The 12,859-nt window shown below is 34.9% G+C and overlaps 1 protein-coding gene across 1 annotated transcript in view; it reads right to left on the minus strand.

The window, feature by feature from the left end:
- Positions 1-11,850, minus strand: part of LOC103777976 (sperm flagellar protein 2-like) — a gene marked incomplete at its 5' end in the record, with an annotated part of 14,851 nt that extends 3,001 nt beyond the window's left edge. Inside the window, 5 exons of the mRNA XM_008945544.1 lie at positions 1,936-2,104; positions 3,769-3,956; positions 5,117-5,305; positions 10,608-10,824; positions 11,771-11,850. Of these exons, the coding sequence (XP_008943792.1) occupies positions 1,936-2,104; positions 3,769-3,956; positions 5,117-5,305; positions 10,608-10,824; positions 11,771-11,850 (843 nt within the window). The remainder of the gene's footprint in view (positions 1-1,935; positions 2,105-3,768; positions 3,957-5,116; positions 5,306-10,607; positions 10,825-11,770) is intronic.
- Between the last annotated feature and the right edge of the window lie 1,009 nt (positions 11,851-12,859).

Raw genomic sequence — 12,859 nt, forward strand, 5'->3', positions numbered from 1 at the left:
ATTCCAAATGGAACAGGCTCCTCATTCAAAGTACTCACCTTTCGTATTTCTTACTCTTTTAATCAGAAGATGGCTGGACTGCACTTGTCTTGAGCTAAAGTAGCTCACCTGTCAGAAACAAGTTTTCCAGTATCTGGGAGAGAGTTATATAACTCCTGGTCAACACTCTCAACCGAAACTGGAAATTATTTATTTGAAATTTTGAGCAATGCCTACTTTTATGCTTGTTTTCAGTGATTCCCCTAACTTATTCAGCAATTAGCCACAACTGATGATGTGGTAGCTTTCAAGTATTTTCAAGCTCAATTTAATGTGGAATGTGCAACACACTGACAGCATTATATTTTGTTCTTGTATTTTTTCAAATACATCTAAGACTTTTCATCAGTATTCCTAATGTAAATGTAGTATTCTTGAGAAATGACAAATTGCCTGTGCTGGGCTTTTTTTCTCAAAGGTTAAGAAAATCGGCATAAACATTGCCAGAATGCCCTGCTAATACACTTTTACCTAGAAGCCATACTTTGAAGGTGTTAGCTGTTCATTTAGGTTTTTAGAAGACATAAGTGTGAACTGGTGTCAACAATTTTACATATGTCATATAATAACAGCTTTTGATGAATACTGATTCAGAAAAGCATAAGACTAACAGTATCTGGGAAAAATAAAATTACTCGTGTGAATGTGCATTTGAAACAGACTGGTAGTGAAAAATAGGCTTTAAAAGTGTCATTAAATGTTTGCAAGGTTCATTGACCTTACATCTAGAGAGGACTACTGAGACTTTGTAATATAGACAACAATATGACTGTAAAATCTTAATTTTTCATTAGGGCTCCCCACTGTTTCCTGCTTGTCTGTCCTGTACGTCCTCCCCATTAGTCTTGCATATACGCACCTTTTCTCCTAAAAAAAGTGATTGTGAAAATTATGATGCACGTTAAATTGATCATTAAATTCATTACATGAGTTGATATAGAACTCATATGGATTGATTGAACTTGCAGTAAACTGAGCTGTCAAACAGTCATCACAGAAACTCATAACCAATGTTTATACTCATTGGAAAAGAACATATACCAATTGGTTCAGAATGTGGATAAAAGCAGATATCTATTGTAGTAATAATTTTCAAAAAAATCAAAGACAGGTTATTTGCCATGATTTTGCTATATTCTAGTCAGAGATCGTTTGAAAAAAAATAAAAATGTAGCAGTATTTTCTTTTTCCAAAGAAAAGTACCATTAAGGTAATTTGGAAAATACTACACAATGGATTTTAACATGGAAATATTCACCCTACATCTTTAATTTGTGCAATTATATTAATGTATTGTAAAGTTTAAAAAAAAAAAATTAAGGCACCCTTAAAAATAGCTATTTGTATTCCAACAAAAGGTTAAGAAAAACGTCAGACATTTTTAATAAGTGTCACTTATGTTAACATCTTAAAAGAAATGGATCACTCAAACCAAGAAATCTTGTTAGAAACGTTACACTCAAAATTTCTGAAATTAAGACTATCAGGTTTTGTAACAGATCAAGAATTTCATTTTACTTGCTTTTGCTGGCTACTTTCTATTGCATTTTCAAACAAGGCAGTGTTCAGCACACTTTAAAATTCCAATTAGCTAAAAATTATTTGCATTCCAATTAACACATTGGTGCAACAAACTCAAGAGAGAAATGTAATCAGTGTTACATACAAGAATGAAATTATAACAGTGTTTTAAAATTTCACCAGTTCTGCAGTGCTACTAAAAGAAAATATAGACATATATTTCACAGAGAACCTCAGGCAATGAAAAGAAATGCATGTCAAAATCTGATATCAGAAACTAGTACAAGAAGAAAGTGAAACATCACAATAAAATGTTTATGATTATGGAAAATCAAGGTGTATTATCTTGCATTATGTCTTGTCAGTTTAATGTACCTTGTATTCACCATAATCTTTTTCATCTAACACATTCATTTTATTCAGCTCTATAAGTTGTTCTGGACTTGGTTCATTTGGCAAAGGTTGAATTGAGGCTTGTTCGTAAATTGGTTTTCCATTAAAAAAAAATTCCTTCCAATCTCGCATCAATTTTAATGGAATTCTGCTGTAGAAGAGGAAAAAAAAAAAAGAGTTCAAAATAAAGGGGTTAGATTTTTGAGACTACCAGACCCAAATTTTTAAGAATCACAATCATGAAACAAGCATATGCTAATCTAGATATAGTTTATAATTCTTTCTCTAATTACAGCTTCTTACAAGTGCTTGGCACTTACAAAGCCACAGGCACTTGTAGGCTTCAGTATTTTCACAAACGTGTCATCGCACGGTACTTGGCTGGCAGAGCTGTGTAGTAACAGTTTTGATATAGCTATTTTTTCCCTGCTCGAAAATATTTTTCCCTTTTGTGGAGTGAAGCCTCATCTCAAACAATTAAATATGCATAATTAAACTTTTTTTTTTTCTTTTAGAAAGAAAAAATATTCATATGAAACAAAAAGACAAACTGCATATATAGCAAGCTAAATGCAATCAGGACGCTGATATATGTCACACTGCAATTCTATGGCTGCTTAATAAACAATATAGATAATAGCTTAAATTTAACAAATAGTCAAAATGAAAGTTCCTACTATTCCTTAAGATTATGTCAGTTTAAATTTTCTTTTAGCAATGACTGTGGATATGCCAGTGTTATAGCTTTAAATAAACTGTGTATGTGTTGTTCAGAAAAAACTGCATACCTATTGTTTGTATTGTGTACGATGAAGTGTATGAAAAGACAGACAAAGCACACTTACAGTGGCAGTAAATTCAGGTACAACCTGGATAAGCATAGTATGGAAAGATATATCAAACATCTATACATACTGTGCACCACTCAGTTCAAGAAAACAAATGTGACACTAGCTTACACTGGAAGAATGACTGCCAGATAAGGAAACCATCAAATCACCACTAAGGTATGTCAAGGGTGACTATTTCATCTTGTAGTTATGGAGCATAAATTTATATAATTTCCAAGAATATAGTCATATGTATTCCATATGGTTACAGCTTTATTATTTTAACATACAATTACACTAAAAGGCACTTAAGATTTTGGCACACATCTAGTGCTGTAAGCCTTATCCCACAGTCTAATCATTGAATATTAATGAAAGAACAACAGTAACAATGCCCCACTCTGTGGTTTTGGAAACACTCATAACAACACAGGCACTTGCAAGCTACTGCATTTTTAGGACTTTCACTGAAACCCCGTGCAAATAGGGCAAGTCAGAAGAGGGAATCACACCATGTAGGTCTTGGAACGTTCAGAGTGAGCTGCTACCTTTAGGACAGTCCAGTCAGGTTGATCTACATTCATTCTGTTTACATGGCACTGAGGAAGTGTTCAGCTAGTGGAGCAATACAGAATGAGATATGCATCACTCCATTTTTAAACTTCAAACGAGAAATCTGTTCATAAAAAAGGAAATTAGTAGTTCCACAAGCTGTAGAACTTATGGGCCTTGGTCTCCCAAGGTTCCGAGTTAATAGTGTTTTCAAGAAATTACGCTGAGTCTTCAGCACTAGTTCACCCTCTATCACAACAAGAGAATCCTCACACAAAAGTAATATCATTTTTTCCACATAAATAAATTGAACCTGTCCTGTAAGATATCTGAGAATCTACATAAGATGTTGTGATGCTTAAGCCAGTCTGAATAATTAAGCTTAGCAGCTACCTAGCAACCGTTACTTTTGCCTAACAGCTACCATACTCACTTGTTTGTCAGTAGACGATATTCTCCTACTTTTGTTGACAAATCAATTATTTGGTCAATCACTTCCCAACATATAGCATAATGCTTTTTATAACGTGCCTGAGCTCTTTCAACAGCAATTTTCTTATGTTGTTCTCTTTCTTTGATAATTTGTTCTTCAAAATCAATTTTTTCTTGTTTTGCAAGGGCCTAGAATTTTTTTAAAGAGTAAATTTGAGATTACAGAAAATAAAAGTGCAGAGGTGCACAGACCTGGAAATGAAAATGAACTTGCTCATTTAAGTCAAGAAATGAAAACATCTAGGTTCTCTCCAGAGCTGGATAGAGAGCAAGCAGATTAACACTGGACAAATCTAAAAATTTTTATTCATTCTATAAATTCCAGTTTGTTTGCTTTCTAACTGCTAAAATATAATAAAATAAAGGAGAAATATATTAATTCTTTCAAGACAGACAGATTAAGAACATATTCAGTGCTCAGGGGACAGGGAAACATTAAATGATGCTGCCTACTCTTCCTAAGAAACAATATGCAGATGCATTGGTAAAGGCTTCATTCTAGTGAAACTCATAATGGAATACTTATTTACAATATGTGACAAATAATTTAGCTTAAAAGATTCTAATCTGCAACTAATTTGATATTATTGATGCTAATCAAACTTTGAGAAAGATTTTTGGTCATGATAGAAAATCATCATTAGTTCCTGTGATGGTGTGCCCCTTTTCCCTGGGAGCATACTTAAAGAGATCTTGTAATGAATAGCTATAGCTGCTTATTACATAGTACTCCAGCTGCACTAGGGGATTTAGAGCTGCTAATCAGTGTTGGCAGGAGCAAAATAAGATTTCTACAATCACATTATGGCCTACTATGAGTGTAGCACTAGGCAGTTTACCACAAGATTATAAATCATTACAATTTATTAATCAGCTCCAAGCTGCAAGGTAGAAATTAGCACTCATGAGCAAAACCCCTCTAGCATTTGTTAAAAATGGGTGTAAACAGTTTACACCTGAAGGAAATTAAAAATATGATTATTGAAACATGATCTTATGTCATAATCTTTAGTAATTTCAGCTCTGCAAAACTGTGCCTTTTAAACTCAGCATACAGAGGTATTTTCATAGCAGGTTAGAATTTGCTTAGAAGAAAAAATCAAAATTAGACTTTAAATTGCTCAGCTTTATCCCTTACTAACTTAGCTGTAACTTCAAACCTAGAAAAAAGAATATATTAATCATTAAATCACCCTGTCCCTAGCAAAGTCCTAAAATACAAATTCAGTTTTATAACAGGAAGGTACTGTAACAGTCCTGTACAACTGAAGCAGCAAAACATGTTTTACCACTTCTCTATCAAGAGCTTCCTGGAACTCTTTCAGTCGTCTTTCTTCATATTGCTTTTCCCTGAAAATTCTGTTTTGCCTTAACACTTCTTTTTCATGTCGAACATGCATGAGTTGAACAGCAATCCTCCGCTCCTGCTGAGATTGTCTCATTAGTCTGTATATAAGTTGTTCCTCTCGGTAAGCCTCCTAAAAGATAAAAAATAATAGTATTAAGCACAGCTTAAAATACTTCATAGACAACTCATCAATGTCTCATATGAGAAACATGAATGGAGGCATGTAACAGCATTTACTTGCTCATTGATACAAAAACCTGGAACACTATAATTTCTGAATACTACTTCTGTAAACTACACATGAATTGTAGAACAGTAGAAAGTTAATTCTAAATATATCTTAACCAAGATGCTCACTAAAAATACCTTTGTTCAGATTAACCCAATTTTAACTTTGGTATTTCCTGTGTGCAAGTAAACGGCAGTGTATTTCAAATAATTGCTTCAAATAATGTAAAGACATATCCTTTCTTCAAATCATTAACTTATCCCTGCTCTTCACCAGTCCTCAATCTCAGCCATACTCTGCAGGATCCTTGATCAGTTTGAACTTTCTCCTTCTTTCTTGAGATTTGGGTAATTGTCTCTTCCATTCTGGAGACAGGGAATGTAAGGAAGCATTCGGAACAGAGGAAAAGTACAAGACTTCAAGGAAACGGTTTCAACATTTTCACTGGGATATAAGTAGAATGCCCTGTTTGGTACTATAAGAAAATAGTTCTTAGCTAGTGCTTAAAGCATGATGGGTGTGCACAGATACTTTGAAGGCTGTGGACTGTCACTTTTCAAAGTATTTGTCCAAACTTAATAGTTTTTTCTCACTACAACACTTCTGTAGACTGTTCTTGATATCCAAACTAAGGCTTAACCTAACCTAAAGTTTTGCCTCATTACTTTCACACTCCAGAACTACTTCTGAGTTCTAAGTGAAAGCACCAGCTTGCCTTTCAAGCCCCATTGCCAAATATCACTCCTGCAGCAGAATTAGGGAGAAAATATCTCTTCCTTGGACACTTGTTTCAGACACACCAAAACTGCTATGAAATGTATTCAAATTTAAGGACCTAAGTTGGAAACTGATCTGAACATGTCAAATTCATTTTCCTGAAAAGAGAGAAACAGGTAAAGCTGATTAGTGGTACTATGAAAACCAAGCCAAAATAAAATGTCACTTCTATTTTCTTTTAATCAGGTTTATTTTCCCTCAGCCTTCTGTGACAGAGATGGCAGAACACACTACCTAAATTCACCTATTAATGAAAAACAAAATTTTATTATGTATCATACTGTTTATGAAAGAACTCTACACAGTCCTAGGTCCGTGCTACACGGTGCACCCAGGACATGTATAATAGATTTCTACCACAAAGTTGTAAAACGTGGCTATTTTAATTGCAATAATAAGAACAAAAGTTTCTAATTAATTTAGATGTTTAATGTTGATGTAAGGGAGAAGCCAATACATTTCAAACAAAACTCTTCCCATATTTTTAAGTTCCTTTCTCTTTACAATTTCCGGGAATAAAGTACAATCCAGTTAAATACTGGTGACTTGAAAAGACTAAGCTGATACAAAAATGCTTCAACACTTCGTTTATTTTAGCCAAAATGTGAGATTTGCACTCCTCTTCCTAGCACTAAATCTAATGAAACTGCATAGTAATCCTAATGGGAAAGATGTGGTCACCTCAGGCAGAGTGCTTCACCTTCAGACAATATTGTCTCTCTAATAAGCTTATCACAAAATAAGTCTGTTTTTGAATCTGTTTTGGTTTGTACTCCCTAGTATAGTGTTTGTACACAATCTTTCTATGCACAGCATTATCATCATGCATGCAATGGAAACGGCAAACAACGCAATAGTAACAACTTTATATGCACTTTATACTTTTATATTCATGTGAAAATATTTCATATTCATACGAAAATATTTCATTTTATTGTCATATGATAAAGTTCAACTGATAAAAATTTCTAATGGCACTCCCTACTAAAGAGTTAATCTGTCCATTTGTTGCTTCCATTCAGGAAATCAAGCCAAAAAAGTGACGCCATTTGCTGCCACAATTCTATTCACTTCTTCTGAAGACTACTTCATTGATTTCAAAGAAGAGTAGAAGATGCACAGATTTTGCTTTCTATTACAAGCAAATATCCTGCACTGTTTTCTTCAGTAGCAAAGGCGTATCTTCAGCTGCAGGTAAGATAATACTAATAATAAGTACAGCAATTAGTACTCCAGTGAGGAAAATGGATTTTTAAATCCTAACTTAGACAGCATTGAATGAGCCACCCCATTTGTAGTCCTGAATCCACCAACTGTATGGTATGAATAGCTGGACCAATGAGAAATCACAGCACCTCATCTAGGTAAATGCACTCATTATAAAGGACATGGGAAGATACTGCTTTAGAACATTTTAGAGCAGCCAAAAGAAACCTTTCCTTTGCCTACTGAAGGGCAGAGAACTACATTATTCTAAGTGATCAAATATTTTGATGTACTGAGCTGGCCTAAAACCAGCCAGAAGGAAATTAACTCAGAGCTACATGATAAATGGATAAATGAGGATTCAGGACATAAAACTAATAATTTCAAAAAATATGCTTATTGGATAGGGGAGTAAAGCACTGGTAGCTATCTTTCACACAAAAAGGAATGGACCAAGTACTAAAACCTACGGTTGAAAAGTTTTGAAACTTCTAGGCATACTAGGAGACAAAATTAAAAATGGCAGTACAATTTTTTTACCTAACATTTTAAATGACCTTTTTCACTGAGGATTGTGAGGTGTCTGAAGAAATCATCAATATCATAACTGGGAAATCTTACTAATAATTTAAATAATTACTAGTGAGAAAAGTATAATACACATTGTTTTTTCCGTTTACCTACTTGAGACAACAGTGGCATCCAGTGGCCACACATTAATGTATTTATTTTTCATGTTCATATGTAATTATTATATCATGTTTTCTATTTTCTTGTTTAATTTATATACAAATGAAACAATTCTGTCCAATTGTGTAGTCATAAGATTTATGACCAAAGCTTATAGCTTAGCATACATAAATCTCTTTAGTTAGCAAGAAGTAATCTAGTAACAATTAATTTCCTCTTCCATTTTCATCTTCTCATTTATAGCTGATGATGACTTCCTCCTAGTAACTTTTCAAATTCAGGAAGATAAAATCTGAACAACTCATTTAAAAATAACAAGTACTTAGGAAAAAGACTTTGTTGAAATGGTGGAAACCAAAGATTCAGCTGCAATGAATCCATATTACTGCCAAACTCTTTCCACACCTGCCTGAGAATCTGGCTTACATTATCCCATGCTCCACACAGAGAAGTATCATGTAAATGCAAAGTATTTCTGCTCCCAGGCACCAACTTATAGTGTGCCAAAACTCAAGACTTTGTGCAATATACTTTTAGTAGAAGTTTATATATATGGACACGAAACACACTAAAGCACCCTGAAGGGATAAAATTCCTTTGACTATAAATGATCCTGTGCCCAGGTTTTATGCAGCATAGGTAAAAATCTGACCTTAATGCCTACAGAAGCCTACAATTTCAGTCAGCAAACCCTTTCTGGTTTGATGTCTCATGGAGGGAGAAAGTAATTTTTAACTACTTTGGGTTTGTTTGGTTTGTTGGGGTTTTTTTTAAGAAAAAAAATCACAGTTTGCTTCACACTTCTTTGAAGTCAAGCAGCATCTAATTTCAGAAATCTCACAGAGTTTCAACCAGACACCCCTTCCTCTGCTAATATAGAACCAAATTACCACTAAATAGGTTCTCTGATCTGGTCAGAGTAATGTACCAATCAACTCCTCACTTGGCTTCTATTTTCTGCAGTCTTTGGCTTCTGTTTTTCCTTTATCAACATTGATTTTTCTTCCTGGGAAGCGAGGAACACTGTGGCTAAGTCTGCCTTGCTAAGAGCCCACTGGAGCCAGTGTAATTGGCAGCACATTGTAACAGTTCCTCCCTATCAAAGTGGCCAGGCTTGTACTACAGCTGCAGGTAGACCAGATGTCTGACCTGAACAGCAATGGCCGGCCCTGCTAGCCAAGAGCTTCTGTACCCATCAAATGCCCCACTGACTGCTACTGGCCACATGGCCATCTGTGGACAGCTGGGGCTATCAGAACCACTCGTTAAGGCTGCTGGCATTGTGCTGGAGATGTAACAACCATCTCACAGCAGAGATAAAGAGCAAGTTTTGTGGCTACAGTGATTTCAGACAACATGATTGCAAAACTTCTTCATGGCCTATCTGTATCAACAAGGCATGATATGGAACCTCTTTGAATGAGAGCTCATAGACAGGATACATGGATGGACATATTCTCAGTTTAAGCCACTACAGGTGTTTTTCATAGAACATATGTCTGGGATAGATATTGACATGTCATCACATTTCTAAATGCCTAACAAAAAAAATCTAATTTTTTAACAACTCCAAAAATGTTTTCGGACATTACTTGTCAATGCTTAAGTATATATATATGTACATATAAAAATAAAAAATTTCATACTTTACAGAGACGCCACAAATCAGAAGAGCTATTATTATGCAACAGCAATAGAGTCAGGCTCAGCTATATTGGGTCCAACACATGTGACATAAGCTAATGACTCACAGTGCAATACTAAGGTAAATAATAACAAGAAATTACAGAAACCCAGTAGGTTACAAGTGTCTGTTTTGATATAGGCATGAAGAAAGAGAAGATCTGTGAAGTCAATAATCTAAGAGCTGCTTTTTGAATGAGGTGTGTGAGGAGGAATCTGAAAAGCCTTGTGCTTTACAGGACAGGATTAAAATGGAATAACCTGCAATATCCATTTTTATACAAAACAGACATCCTCCACAGACACATCTTCTATTCCATAACATGTTGAAAATCAAAGCCCTTATTTGCAAAATAAGTGTTTTACTTCTTCATATCCCCTAGCACAACCATTTCAGAATTCAGCCAGTCCAGATCAAACACTTTACACAACACACTTCAAAATACAGGTTTTCAACTACAAAATACTATATTTGTTTTTCTTTTAACAAGTAACTTCTTCAGAACCAGTACACATTTTGATAATTTAAAGTCCATCTTTGAAAGGGTGAGGAACAGAAGGCAGGTCTTCAACTAATTTTTAGTAATCTTAGCTCTGAATGCCTTCATTTGGTCCTTTATGATTTATAAGAATGAAGCATGACATAAATGCGGACAACCTTCCACATGTTTCAAGGAAAGGCAATGGTTGGCATAAAAGTTATTTTCAGGTATAAGTGCATATGCCTCCCTTTATCCCTTCCAAATATTATTCAGCTCTCCAAAAACACTGCGGTTTTATAATTGTAAACAAAATTTTAGATTACTAATTGTGCATGGGTTATATAATTCAGCATACATTTTCTCACCTCTTCAGCTTCATGTGCTATTAACTGTTCCATCAGCATTTTTCGCCGTCTCTTTTCTCGTTGTTCTCTAGCGAACTTATCTTCCTCTAAACATTTTCGAATTTTCTTTATATATTCATCATCTGAATAAATATTTAACAGCTCAGTTGCTGTCTGTGTTGTATTTTCTAGAGTTGTTTCTTGCAACTTCTGCATTTGCAATGATTCTTCTATAGTGCTGATTGAAAAGATTATAAAGAAAAAGATCACTGACTTTATAGGAACTGTGGTTCTTTGAGGTCTTTTCATACAGATTCCTATGTAGGTATGTGCAAGTCTTACAAACGCACAACAGCACCTTTTGTGGGCACTGTGGCTAATTCTTGATGCTCTTGTGCCCCACAATGAACACTAAGTCCAGAGGAGAGTTCCGGCATTGATGTCAGCCAACTGCTAAACAATGAATTTTCTAATATGAAGTCAAATTCTGCAGAAACAGGAAATTAGGATGGCTCATAGAATATCAAAGATGGGTGACTCTTCAATACACTCTGAGTGCAGTTTTGCAAATACATTAATCTCAAATTGTTTATGCACAGAAGCATCCATGGCAGTATGAATGAGTGCCAACTCTTATGAGTATAGTATACATACCATTAAATGTGACAGGAAGGTTATTACTTAAAATGATTCACAAATAAGTCAACATACAAAAAAGTATAAGGAGAAATGTTACTTCCATTTTCTTTGATATGCATTACCATGTATGTACACCCACAACCATTCTCATCTCTACAAGTTTAATTGACCTTACAGACTCAATGACTGACATGAGCAGAGAAGAATAGAAATATTTTGTGCCCTGTGTTGTTGCATATATGGCAAAAAGGAGAGAAGGAAGCTTGAGACATCCTACTACAAGGTAAGGTGAAGGTGACGGTGAAGATAAAGTTAGTAAAGGTAACAGTCAAGCTCAAGGTCAAGCAAAATATGATGTAGAGGTAAAACACAGTAATGGAGCTGGAGCTGGAATATTTGCAGTGCTAGCGGCCAATCACTCAAAGAACAATCAGAGTTTAGACTAAACAAGCCATTAAGTTCTCCTCAAGTGGCTGTCTACACAGATAGTAGGCAGCTGAGGTAGGACCCTGTCTGATCTTAGCCACCTAAAATCCAAACATTACCTGTCAGCCACTTGGCTGTGTACTGTAGAGGTATTTCCCGCTATAGCCTTCTCAAATTTATTAATCTCCTCATATGTATCCTGAAGAAATAACAAAAAAAAAATAATGTTCCTTTTCTCTTCACACAGCATCATCAAAGTTCAACAGGCTAAGTATTAGGCAATTATTTTTATGTCATGTTGGTACAACAGAAATGTTTACGCTGAAAATATTTTAACATCAAGAAAAAGGTAATACTGTTTCTTCTACGTTTCATTTCCTTCCCCCTTCCCCTTTTCCCAGCTATAACTATGTCTACCAGCAGGAAAATCCTGAGTTTTTTTCAGCTGGTATTTCTGCCGAACAATTCTGATTTTGTGTAGGCCTCCAACAGTTGCTAGAATTTGGTAGTTGATAGTACCTTGCATTTTTCCCTGACAGTTACACAATGCACTTATGTTCCTACACTTTACAGGGTGCTGGGACATCTTATGTAGACCATGATTTTCCCAAGAAAGGTTGGACCAGGTGATCCTTGAGGTCCCTTCCAACCTTCTGTGATTGTATGAATATGATTCTATTATTTATATGCATGTGGTGGCTGCACAGTTTTAAAAACTGGTAACATTTGTACTCCTTACGACAATACAACCTATGAACTCTATGATTACAATCCAAATACTCTTCAGCACTAGATAATGCAGAAATTTATTTTTTATTGTTGCATTGCCACCATCTCTTGATTTTATCTAAGACTACTGTCAATTTCAGTTGTTACTAACATTTTCAATGTAGTAGACCATTTTACAGTGTGTTACAGAAGAGTTCAGAATTATAGTGCAGAACTTCATTGTGCCCAAACGAGAAGGAAACATTAATGCTTTTATTTCACATTAACCTACTCAGTTGATCAGAAACTAAAATACTGTCAGCAGTTATGTTAGAACCTATCTATGGTATTTATTCAATACAGACTTTCTTTTACACCAAAACAAGTTTTTACTAAGTAACAAATGCATAAAAATTATAATTTTTCATATTTAGCCCAGTTTTCAATGGCTCAGCTTGCTATATAATTTTGTTAGATGTTGTGAGCAGAGCCCGCCCTAG

Source organism: Merops nubicus, unplaced genomic scaffold (assembly GCF_000691845.1).
Source record: "Merops nubicus isolate BGI_N331 unplaced genomic scaffold, ASM69184v1 scaffold7788, whole genome shotgun sequence".
NCBI lineage: Eukaryota > Metazoa > Chordata > Aves > Coraciiformes > Meropidae > Merops > Merops nubicus.